Source organism: Conger conger, chromosome 5 (genome assembly GCF_963514075.1).
Source record: "Conger conger chromosome 5, fConCon1.1, whole genome shotgun sequence".
Lineage (NCBI taxonomy): Eukaryota > Metazoa > Chordata > Actinopteri > Anguilliformes > Congridae > Conger > Conger conger.
The window spans coordinates 66746964-66759463 of NC_083764.1; the positions used below are offsets into that span (position 1 = coordinate 66746964).

Sequence of the window (12500 nt, forward strand, 5' to 3'; positions counted from 1 at the left end):
TGCCATTCCATTCTCAGCAGGATTTGGGTGCATGATGGGAAATCTTCAGTCTCATTAGAAAGAGGTAAAATGACGGGCAGCACCAGGGGCAAATTATCACTATCATTATCAGGAAGGCGATTATCACGCTGAGCCTTTCAATTTGCATAAACACTCCCCCGTGATGAAACGTGGGCCAATGGCCTTTGTCCTTACCCACTTGCCGTCCAACAACAGTGAGATTCATTGGCAGGAAATCAGGGCCAAACCCCGCTTGGGCAGGCTCAGAGAGAGGCCTCGACCAATGAATGAGCAGGCAGAGAACCGGCCCCTTGTTGCTGTGGTAACGGCGTGGGCCAGCGAGACGTCTCTCTCCGTGGAGAGGTGTGGACTCGTGTATGAATGCTGTGTGTTTACTGGAGGTCAGAGTGTAATGAGAGTGCACCTGTGTCCAACAGGTCATGTCTGACCATGGGAGCCTGTTGTGTTGCGTTGTCATGGTTACTCGATGGGAGTGTGTTGTGTTGCCATGGTTACTCGGTGGGAGTGTGTTTTTGTTGTCATGGTTAATCGGAGGTAGTATATTGTGCTGCATTGCCATAGTTACTTGATCGGAATGTTATGTGGTATCCACCATGGTTAATGGATGGGAGCGTCAAATTTTGTTACCTGGTCATTTCCATATTTCCTCAGTGCTGAAGAGAGCCACGAGTAAGAAGACCCGTATAGGCGGAGTCCGGCGTGGGCCTGGGGAGGACAAGGGGGCTGGAGGTGAGTGGACTGCCCAATCAAGAGCCAAGCCAGCCTGGTTCAGCTCTACAGTGGGAAAGGGCTATAATGAGCCAGCCTGGTTCAGCTCTACAGGGGGAAAGGGCTATAATGAGCCAGCCTGGTTCAGCTCTACAGCGGGAAAGGGCTATAATGAGCCAGCCTGGTTCAGCTCTACAGTGGGAAAGGGCTGTAACGAGCCAGCCTGGTTCAGCTCTACAGTGGGAAAGGGCTATAATGAGCCAGCCTGGTTCAGCTCTACAGTGGGAAAGGGCTATAATGAGCCAGCCTGGTTCAGCTCTACAGGGGGAAAGGGCTATAATGAGCCAGCCTGGTTCAGCTCTACAGGGGGAAAGGGCTATAATGAGCCAGCCTGGTTCAGCTCTACAGTGGGAAAGGGCTATAATGAGCCAACCTGGTTCAGCTCTACAGTGGGAAAGGGCTATAATGAGCCAGCCTGGTTCAGCTCTACAGTGGGAAAGGGCTATAATGAGCCAGCCTGGTTCAGCTCTACAGTGGGAAAGGGCTGTCGTGATGTTGTGGATAGCTGCGTGGGCTCTGATTGGTCCCTGCCCGGTCAGGTGTTCCCCGGGCGCGGTTCAGTCTGACGGGGAAGCGGGGCCCAGCGGCGTACTTCAGGCGGAAGGAGCGCATGCTGAGGATCTCCATCCGGCGCATGGTGAAGACCGACTCCTTCTACTGGACCGTGCTGGGCCTGGTGGCCCTCAACACCATCTGCGTGGCCATCGTGCACCACGACCAGGCCCCCTGGCTCACCGTCTTCCTGTGTGCGTCACACAGCCCCTGTCCGTCTGTCTGCGCGTCTGTGCTGGGTGCTGATCGGTTGCTTGTGTGTCTATGTGCAACTGGGGCGGCCTGTAGCGTAGTGGTTAAGGTAAATGACTGGGACATGCAAGGTCAGTGGTTCTAATCCCGGTGTGGCCACAATAAGATCTGCACAGCCGTTGGGCCCTTGAGCAAGGCCCTTAACCCTGCATTGCTCCAGGGGAGAATTGTCTCCTGCTTATTTTAATCAATAGATAGTCTAATCAATAGATCTGGATAAGAGCATCTGCCAAATGGCAATAATGTAATGTAATGTAATGTAATGCTGGTGGGTGCTTATTGGTTGTTTGTGTGTAGATGTGCTGATTAGTTGTTTGTGTGTAGATGTGCTGATTAGTTGTTTATGTGTCAATGTACTGTTGATTGGTTGTTTGTGGGTATATGTGCTTCTAATTGGTTGTTTTTGTGTCAATGTGCTGCTGATTGGTTGTTTGTGGGTATATGTGCTTCTAATTGGTTGTTTTTGTGTCAATGTGCTGCTGATTGGTTGTTTGTGGGTATATGTGTTGCTGGTTGCTCTGATTGGTTGTTTGGTTGTCTATGCGCTGCTGATTGGTTGTTTGTTCATCTATGTGCTGCTGATTGGCTGTTTGTTCATCTATGTGCTGCTGATTGGCTGCGTCTCTTTGCAGACTATGCAGAGTTTGTGTTTCTGGGGCTGTTCCTCATGGAGATGTTCCTGAAGATGTACGGCCTGGGCCTCCGGCTCTACTTTCACTCCTCCTTCAACTGCTTCGACTGCGGGGTGTGTCTCTCCATCCTCTCCCTCCTTCACCCTCTCCCTCCTTCACCCTCTCCTTCCTTCATCCTCTCCCTCCTTCACCCTCTCCCTCCTTCATCCTCTCCCTCCTTCACCAGACACTGAGAGAGAGAGACAGAGAGAGACAGAGAGAAAGAGAGAGAGAGAGACAGAGAGAGAGAGAGACAGAGAGAAAGAGAGAGAGAGACACACAGAGACAGAGAGAGAGACACAGGTCTTTTATCTGCGGTCTCTTAAACATTACTGAATTGGTTAACCAGTTAATCCCTAACCTTATTTTAATGTCACTAGTGCATTTAGCTGTAATCTCAGAAGCTGTGTTCTTGGATGCTACATTACTGTGTGTGATGTCAGCGCAGCGTGTGTGTGTGTGTACGTGTGTGTGCGTGTGTGTGCGTGCGTGTGCGTGTGTGTGTGTGTACGTGTGCGTGTGCGTGTGTGTGCGTGTGTGTGCGTGCGTGCGTGCGTGCGTGTATGTGTGTGTGTGCGTGCGTGCGTGCGTGTGTGCGTGCGTGTGTGTGTGCGTGTGTGTGTGTGTGTGCGTGTGTGCGTGTGTGTGCGTGTGCGTGTGTGTGCGTGTGCGTGCGTTCGTGCGTGAGTGTGTGTGTGTGTGTGTGCGTGCGTGCGTGTGTGTGTGTGTGTGTGCGTGCGTGTGTGTGTGCGTGTGTGTGTGTGTGCGTGTGCGTGCGTGAGTGTGTGCGTGCGTGTGTGTGTGTGTGCACTTGTGTGTGCGTGCATGCATGCATGCGTGTGTGTGTGCGTGCGTGCGTGTGTGTGTGCGTGTGTATGTGTGTGTGTGTGTGTGTGTGTGTGTGCGTGCGTGTGTGTGTGCGTGCGTGCATGTACGTGTGCGTGTGTGTAGGTGATCGTGGGCAGCATCTTTGAGGTGGTGTGGGGCTTCTTCCGCCCGGGCGTGTCCCTCGGCATCAGCGTCCTGCGAGCCCTGCGGCTTCTGAGGATCTTCAAAATTACCAAGTGAGTGTGGGCGTGGCCTGAGTGTGGGGGTGGGCGTGGCCAGGTGAGTGTGGGCATGACCAAATGCATGTGGGCGCGGTCGGGCGAGTGTGGGTGTGGCCTGAGTGTGGGGGTGGTTGGGTGAGTGTGGGCGTGGCCTGAGTGTGGGCGTGGCCAGGTGAGTGTGGGCACAGTCAGGTGAGTGTGGGCGTGGCCAGGTGAGTGTGGGCACAGTCAGGTGAGTGTGGGCGTGGCCAGGTGAGTGTGGGCACAGTCAGGTGAGTGTGGGCGTGGCCAGGTGAGTGTGGGCACAGTCAGGTGAGTGTGGGCGTGGCCAGGTGAGTGTGGGCACAGTCAGGTGAGTGTGGGCGTGGCCAGGTGAGTGTGGGCACAGTCAGGTGAGTGTGGGCGTGGCCAGGTGAGTGTGGGCACAGTCAGGTGAGTGTGGGCGTGGCCAGGTCAGTGTGGGTGCAGTCAGGTGAGTGTGGGCGTGGCCAGGTGAGTGTGGGCACAGTCAGGTGAGTGTGGGCGTGGCCAGGTCAGTGTGGGTGCAGTCAGGTGAGTGTGGGCGTGGCCAGGTCAGTGTGGGCACAGTCAGGTGAGTGTGGGCGTGGCCAGGTCAGTGTGGGTGCGGTCGGTTTGGATGTGGCCTGTAGCACACAGCGTCCTTGCCGGTTCCTGTAGATCTGCAGTCCTGGTTATTGTGTGAGGCTTGGGCGGGGACATGTATTCACACACAAGGCATCTTTCACTAGCTGGCCTGACTGTGAAACATGGAGGGCTAAATTCTGTCACTCTTTCCACCATACTTTTATTTTGAAGGGTTTGACAGCATGGTTTTCCAGGGATAACCGTGGCACCCAGAGCAGCTGACTAAGCTCTGTATACACTGCCATCGTGTGCTCTTGCCTGCAGTCGTCGACTGTAATGTGAAAGCTGAAAACGTTTATTAATAATATTAATAATATTTCTGTGCGTGAACCTCGGCGAGTGACACCAGCTCCCTCCGCTGAGCTTAAAATCCGTGCACCTTGAAGCGATTACGCCCTGTTCACTGTGCATGAAATCAGCTTTCCCCGTGTGTTAGGGCCTTCAGTCATCTGTTGTTTCACTCAGTATTAATGTGGGGGATACGATGGAGCTAATTACTGCACTGATATACCAATTAGCCTGTCAGGCTAAGTGCACAACAGTTGGTAGATTCACTGCAAAGAGCCAGCGCAGAGAGCAGTCAATGAGCTCAAGGAGTTATTAGTCTTGGTACTAGCCTACAGGATCTTCAATGGAGCAGCTCTACCGTACCCCTGCACCCCAAGTCGATCTCTTTGCTCCCCTCAAAGCCACTGACTGTCCCTTCCCTGCTCGTGTAAGATTTGCCCAGGTCAAGTAAGCGAAAAAAAAAAGCACCCCAGTTGAAGGCGACCTCGCCAGAGAGTGTTGATACTGTACGAAGCGTGGGAGTGTTTGTATAGGCAATAGGCATCTGTTAATTTAATTTGTGGGATTGTTTAGTCAGTATTGCTGATGGGTTGTTAATTTTGTGAGGTTTCTTGTGTGGTTACTGTCATCTCTGGCGCCGATTAGCTGTTAATGTTGTGGCCGTGTTTGTGCAGGTACTGGGCGTGGCTAGAGGTTGGATGTTAATGTTGTGGGTGTGTTTGTGCTGTGTTGGGTGTGGCTGGTGATTGGTTGTTAATGTTGTGGGCGTGTTTGTGCAGGTGCTGGGCATGGCTGGCGATTGGTTGTTAATCTTGTGGGCGTGTTTGTGCAGGTACTGGGCATCTCTGAGGAACCTGGTGGTGTCTCTGATGAGCTCCATGAAGTCCATCATCAGCCTGCTCTTCCTGCTCTTCCTCTTCATCGTAGTCTTTGCTCTCCTGGGGATGCAACTCTTCGGCGGCAGGTGTTATAACACAGCTACAGCACAGCTACAGCACAATATAACACAGCTACAGCACAGCTACAGCACAATATAACACAGCTACAGCACAGCTACAGCACAATATAACACAGCTACAGCACAGCTACAACACAATATAACACAGCTACAGCTACTGCACAATATTGGTCATGGTACATATGACTAATTGGTAGCAGCAAAATCCTGCTCACGCACTGGCCCTCCAAGACTGGAGTTATCCTTCTCTGGTCTTCACTGTCAGCCATAGAGGAGAGCAAAATAAAACATATTTAGAGAGAAGAGAACCTGAAACCCAAAGAACCCAGACTAGAATAACTGCGCATGTATAATGTGTGTAATTACCGGTTGCACCTTATCCTGATTAATCAGGAAATACTTATGTTAACACCCCACATGTCTCCAGAAGAAGCAGAGGATTTGAGTGTACTATGCCACAACGCACTTCATGAGCTTGGCACTCTTCCACAGCTGATAGCCAGAGAGAATGTTCAGCAATAGAGCTGAATGCAAGCCAGGTTTGGGGTTCTGGAACATCCGTGTTTCTGGACTGACCTCGAGCTGAAACCTCCGGGGACATTGACCTTTGACCTGCTCCTTTCTCCCACCCTCAGGTTCATCTTTGAGGATTACACGCCGACCAACTTCGACACCTTCCCCGCCTCCATTATGACCGTGTTTCAGGTTTGGCTCCGGCGGTGACTTATGTCTGAGTGTGTGTCCGTCACAGCCAATGCGCTGTATCCTGTCGCGCGGTTAGCTTGGCTAGTACGCACAGTGAAGGCTCATAGCAGGTTACCGCAACAACACCCCCTGATGACGTAAACCTGGCTAGGGCCGGGTTGCCTTTAGCTGACTGGTGTCGGGTTTGTCTGAGGAGTCTTCGGACCAATGAGAGGCCGTGGCTCACGTCCCACCGCGGATCTCTAACTCATTGCGCCTGCACAGGGGGCTGCTGGGTAGCTGATGTAAAGCGTGCAGAACACGGCAGCTCCCACGCTCCGCTACGCAAACATCACTGCGGCAGTCTGTGCTGTTCGCTGCTGCTTGATTTGGATGTGGGAAAAAAAAAAAACCTTGTGTGTATTTATATATCACCGATTTGTGTACATTAACTGTTGCAACGGTAGTGTAGTAGGTGGCTTTTGTCATAGTGTTTATCACGGTCCCCCACACTGTATTTATAGGAAAGATACGTGCGCTGTTTGGTAGGCCTTCCGGAGAGCTTGTGTGTGTGTATGTGCGTGTGTGCATCTACTGGGTGTGTGGGTGTACTGTCGGTGTGTGTGTGTGTGTGTGTGTGTGTGTGTGTGTGTGTGAGAATATGTGCATACGTGTGTGTGTGTGTGTGAGAATATGTGCATACGTGTGTGTGTGTGTGTGTGTGTGTGTGTGAGAATATGTGCATACGTGTGTGTGTGTGTGAGAATATGTGCATACGTGTGTGTGTGTGTGTGAGAATATGTGCATACGTGTGTGTGTGTGTGTGAGAATATGTGCATACGTGTGTGTGTGTGTGTTTTTGCTCCTCCAGATCCTGACTGGCGAGGACTGGAACGAGGTGATGTACAATGGCATCCGCTCCCAGGGCGGGGTGCAGTCCGGCATGTGGTCATCCATCTACTTCATCGTGCTCACGCTGTTTGGCAACTGTATCCTCCCCGACCCCCGACCCCTGACCCCCGACCCCCGACCCCCGACCTCAGCATGAGAACAGCCCACTCTGTCCTGATAGGCATCTTGACTGTCATTTCTTTTTTAATCAAACTTATGCTGTGCAATCGAATCTCTATGTGCTGTGCAGTGAATCTACACAGAGCCAGTGGCTGTTTTAGCTGTTGGCCATTTACTGTATTGCTCTTTTAGCTTTAGGCTATTTGCTGTTTTAGCTGTTTTAGCTGTAGGTTATTAGCTGTTTTGGCTGTATTAGCTGTTTTAGCTTTGGGCTATTGGCGGTTTTAGCTGTATTAGCTGTTTTAGCTTTGGGCTATTAGCCGTTTTAGCTGTATTAGCTGTTTTAGCTCAAGCTATTAGCTGTTTTAGCTGTATTACCTGTATTAGCTTTATGCTATTAGCTGTTTTAGCTGTATTAGCTTTACACTATTAGCTGTTTTAGCTGTATTAGCTGTATTAGCTTTACGCTATTAGCTGTTTTAGCTGTTTTAGCTTTACGCTATTAGCTATTTTAGCTGTTTTAGCTGTAGTTGCTGTGTTAGCTGCAGGCTATTTTAGCTTTAGGCCATTAGCCGTTTTAGCGCGGCTTTGATGCCTGGTTTCCTTGATGCAACCGACAGACACTCTGCTCAATGTGTTCTTGGCCATCGCCGTGGACAACCTGGCCAACGCTCAGGAGCTAACTAAGGTGAACGCCGGTCTTTGACAGTGTGCGTGTGTGTGTGTGCGTGAGTGTGTGTATGCGTGTGAGTGTGTGTTCTTAATTTGTTTGTTAACCTGCTGTCTAAAGGGTGAAACTGCAGTATTTAATCCAGGCCTGATCTCCCGACGTGGGCGGTGCATGCCGGCCATTTTGTGGCCGACCCCTCTACAGTCTTCATGATGTGGATAGAAGAGCATATGCTCTCTGTGGCCTGTGGTTTAGGGGGCGTTGGGGTGCGTTTTGGGTGCATTTGAGGGGCATTGAGGTGCGTTTGAGGGGCATTGAGGTGCGTTTGAGGGGCATTGAGGTGCGTTTGAGGGGCATTGGGGTGTGTTTGGGATATTAAAGTGTCCGTGCGCCAGGAGGAAGAGGAAGAGGAGGCGTTTTTCAATCAGAAACACGCCCTGCAGAAGGCCAGGGAGGTCGGGCCCATGTCCTCCATCATGTCGTCAGAGTAAGTACCCCACCCTACCCCTCCCTGCCTGTTTACCCGCCCCCCCCCCCCCCCCCCTGCACCACCCAGCATCACCGGACATACTTCCCCTTGGCCTGGGCGCCCCGTCCCCAGTGTTAGAGCCAGGGCCCCGTCCCCCAGTGTTAGAGCCAGGGCCCCGTCCCCCAGTGTTAGAGCCAGGGCCCCGTCCCCCAGTGTTAGAGCCAGGGCCCCTGACCTCAGTGTTAGAGCCAGGGCCCCTGACCCCAGTGTTAGAGCCAGGGCCCCGTCCCCCAGTGTTAGAGCCAGGGCCCCGTCCCCCAGTGTTAGAGCCAGGGCCCCTGACCTCACTGTTAGAGCCAGGGCCCCTGACCCCAGTGTTAGAGCCAGGGCCCCGTCCCCCAGTGTTAGAGCCAGGGCCCCTGACCTCAGTGTTTGAGCCAGGGTTACTCCCTCAGTGCTGACAGGAATGGGGAACTGTTGGCTGACCCCTGACCTCTCACACCTGACCCCAGCGTGAGGCTGCTGAGGCTGCTTTCTCAAACTCAGGGCCGTGTCCAAAATGGCTTACCTCCCTACTATGGAGTATACACTCAGTGAGCACTTTATTAGGTATTTATTGGACTTTTTTTTTAGTTCTACTGCTGTAGCCTATCCACTTAGAGTTATGATGCGTTGTGTGTTCAGACATGCTCTTCTACATACCACTGTTGTAATGTGTGGTTATTTGCGTTACTGTCATCTTCCTGTCAGCTTTGTCCAGTCTGCCCATTCTCCTGTGATGTCTCATTGCTCACTAGATTTTTAAAGTTTTTTGCAACATTCTTTTCAAACTCTAGACACTAGTGTAGGGATGTGACAAATCATCACTTTTTGTAACCAGTTATCGTCCCATTTGTTAAACGGTTAATCGGTTAACCGATATTGCTTATGGTCGTTAGGGGTCGTTTTTTTATTTTTTATTTTTGTTTTCATCCCTCTTCTCTGTCTTCTGCCTGATAGACTTGATTGGCATGAACTTTGTAGATATGCTGCTGTTAACAACTTTGGGGTTTTGGGACAATCGTGATGAGATGAACGTGTCCATTTTTCACTGAAAGCAGGGAATTTTCACTTTCAATATGTGATGATTTAGCCTAATGATAACGTATTGCTTTATTTATTTTTATGTAGATACCGCATAGTGGAAAGCGAAGTTCAGTTTGCCGATAGTTTAAATTTGCCAGTCAAAATAAACACGGATGACAAACGCCATAGAATAAGTCATAAGTGAACTAACAGCTACTGATTTAAAACACACAGAAATTATTTGACAACTGTAGTACTGTTGCATTCAATTCCATGCGGTGTTTGCATTCTTAACCCTCTGAAATGGCCGCAGATTGCTTGCTTGTACGACTGTAGCTTGTGGCTTTCAATGTAAACAGCGTATTGTAATATTTTGTGCAATGATGTATTGCTTTGTTTATTTTTATGTTGATACAGCATAGTGGAAAGCTGCGTTCAGTTTGCTGGTAGTTTGAATTTGCGTGTCAACGAATAAACACGGATCTTCTGTGAACCTTAGGAAACTACATAATGTTACAATTAGCCATAAGTCAACCAACAGCCACAGAAATTCTTTGATAATCTTAATACTGTAGCATTCAATTCCATGTGGTGTTTGCATTTTAAACCCCCTGAAATGGCCAAGTTTAGAACCGCAATAATACCGCAATAATAAACGTGCATTTATTTTAAACTGAGCTTACAATTTCACCTTCAGAAAAAAAATATCCGTTATCGGTAATCAATTTTTTGTAACCGGTTACAAATCAGTTTCGGTTAACCGGTTAACCGTTTAACCGTTCACACCCCTAGACTAGTGTGTGTGAAAATCCCAGGACATCAGCAGTTTCTGAGATAATCAAACTACCCTCTCGGCTACCAAGAGTCATTCCATGGTCAACGTGACTTAAACACATTTTTACCCCATTCTGACCATTAGCTGATGCATTGGACCGCTACCACACGATCGGCCGATTAGATAATCGCATGAATAAGAATGAATAATAAAAATGTTCTTAATAAAGTGCTCGGTGAGTGTACTAGTTATGTGTGACTGGTATGCGTGTTGTCTTCTCAATATTAGTAAAGTGCACGGTTTTGGACAGGGCTCAGGAGATGGAGGCACGTTGTGGGGATGTTGTGGTGATGTTGTAGGGATGTTATGGTCCCATCTTTAGTTCTCCATCTGCCAACAAAATCACTGAAGGTGCTGGAAAGCCAGAGTAAATTGGGTTAAGGGTGTTGAGTGGTGAACCCTAATGGAGTGGTTGGCACCTCCAGCCCAGTGCCCAGAGGCTGGGGGGGGTGTGGAGGGGTGTGGGGGGGCAGTCACACGGGGAGATTAGGGCAGGTAGAAGCTTGGTAGTTTAGCACTGCATGCAGGCAGAGCATGTCTATTTACCTCCCCCACCTCCTGCCCACCCCCAAATGAAACAGTGCCCTCCCTAGCATGCCCCCCCCCACACACACACCTTGGTCCAACACAGAAACACAAACATGTCTGACACTGAGCTCCTCCCGAGCTCCTCCAGGAGCGTTGCCATGGTTTCTGTGTTTCCTGTTCCTGTGCCATCCTCCTCACTGTCCTGTCCCTGCCCCTGCCCCTCCCCCCCCCCCCCCCCCAGCTCCCTGTGCTGTCTGCTGCACCAGACGTCCATGTTTGTTCTTGATCTTCTACCATCTGGTTGTCATGTGACGCTTTGCGTGCCCCACGCGACGTGGACCAAAACATTCCCCCCCGGCTCAGATTTACACCTGGCAGCTTCTCCTGCCGCAAACCAAACTCTGGAGCTGCTTCAGTCCTCATCTCTGCTCCAGAACGGGGGAGGTGCGCAATCAGCAATCACGAGCAGTGTTTGCGATTGTATCAGGCTTCTTGATTTGAAATCAAAGCGATAGCTCTATGTCAAAAATATTATGACAATTACTCGATATCAGACTGATGATTCAATGCCCGATTAAAATGAATTTGATACCCAACTGAAGGCTTAATGACAGGACTGGCTAACAGAGTGCAGACTGAAATGAATGATTTGGCTTCATCATGATGGTTTGATGTGAGACTGCAGCCTCACTGCAGAACCACGTCACTGGGGCTGTGTTCTGTCTCTTCATGAAAACACTAATGTCTTGTTTTCAACCAAACCGCTCATTGATTGCGTGGATTACACAAGATTACAAGTGCGAGTAAGTAACACTGTCTGTTTCCTTCTATTCTCACCCGTCTTTCGCTCAGCGAGCATTTCCCAATGCTTTCCTCCCAACACATTAAAATACGCATTTATGCGTGGAGTTTTGTTTTTTACATTTTTATTTTTCTCTGGATTATTTTACAATCTACCAATCTCTCCATTCCTCCCCTATTTCCTTATCTTGACCCCCCCCCCCCTTTGTGTTTGCCTGTCCCTGAAACTGCTTTGTGTTTGCCTGTCCCCTGACCCCAACCCTGTCCCTGAAACTCTGTTTCCAGGTATATTTTTGTTTCGGACACTCTTCTTATTAACACCAAAAAATCATTTTTTTTAAAAACATGTTCATTCACTCACTCACGAGTTGTCAAAAGACCCGCAATGTGAGCGTTTCATCTTCCCGGCGCTCTCCGTGCTGACGGCGCGTGTTTTGTCCCTCTGTGGCTGCCGTACTGCCCCCCTGCAGCAGGCGGCGGAGACACTACCTGTACAGGAAGCGCGCCATCCACCGCAGCCGCCCCGCCTTCCCCGAGGACAGCGGGGCGGAGAACCAATCAGAGGGCCCGGACAGCCAGCCGCTGAACACGGGCGGCTACCGGCGGGAGAGGAGGAAGAGGATGAACATGTCGGTGTGGGAGCAGCGCACCAACCAGCTGAGGAAGAGGAGGCAGATGGCCAGCCGGGAGGTGCTGTTCAGCTGCCCGGGGGAGGAGGCGGACGCCCCCTCCAGGCCCACGCTGTCCCCGGCCGAGAGCCCGGCGCGGCTGCCTGAGTCTCCGGCGTCCGTGGGCATGCCCCTGCCCGAGCCCCCCATGTGCGCCGCCCTGGCGCTGCCCGAGCCCCCGGAGTCCCAGCCGCTGTCCCCCGAGGACCGGCACCCCCGCGGCGCCAACGGGAACCGCCGGCAGCGCGTGGCCCGCAGGTACCGCCCGCCGCCGCCCGACGACTGCCCCCGCCCCCGCCGGCACCGGCACCGGCCCGCCCGCGACGCCCCCCCCAGCCCGGAGCACGCCCCCGCCCCCCCGGAGGAGCGCCAGGAGACGCAGGCCGAGGAGGAGGAGCAGGGCGCCCCGGCGGCCGGAGGACAGGACCAGGCCAGGTGAGGAGTCGCCCTCGCCACACCTCCCGCAAATTAAAGGCTTTATTAAACACCGCCCCCCTCGCCCCTCACAGGCCCCTGTAACCTTCCTCCTGGGGTTTCGGCCCGTCGGGGAGTGTTCTCTGGCCAC

The 12500-nt window shown here is 51.6% G+C and overlaps 1 protein-coding gene across 1 annotated transcript in view; it reads left to right on the forward strand.

Moving 5' to 3' along the window:
* The window catches only part of LOC133129003 (voltage-dependent R-type calcium channel subunit alpha-1E-like), an 89831-nt gene that overhangs the window by 43833 nt on the left and 33498 nt on the right, over nucleotides 1-12500 (forward strand). Inside the window, exons 10-19 of the mRNA XM_061242807.1 lie at nucleotides 673-750; nucleotides 1329-1535; nucleotides 2226-2338; nucleotides 3216-3328; nucleotides 5079-5210; nucleotides 5840-5909; nucleotides 6760-6877; nucleotides 7520-7587; nucleotides 7965-8056; nucleotides 11738-12370. Of these exons, the coding sequence (XP_061098791.1) occupies nucleotides 673-750; nucleotides 1329-1535; nucleotides 2226-2338; nucleotides 3216-3328; nucleotides 5079-5210; nucleotides 5840-5909; nucleotides 6760-6877; nucleotides 7520-7587; nucleotides 7965-8056; nucleotides 11738-12370 (1624 nt within the window). The remainder of the gene's footprint in view (nucleotides 1-672; nucleotides 751-1328; nucleotides 1536-2225; nucleotides 2339-3215; nucleotides 3329-5078; nucleotides 5211-5839; nucleotides 5910-6759; nucleotides 6878-7519; nucleotides 7588-7964; nucleotides 8057-11737; nucleotides 12371-12500) is intronic.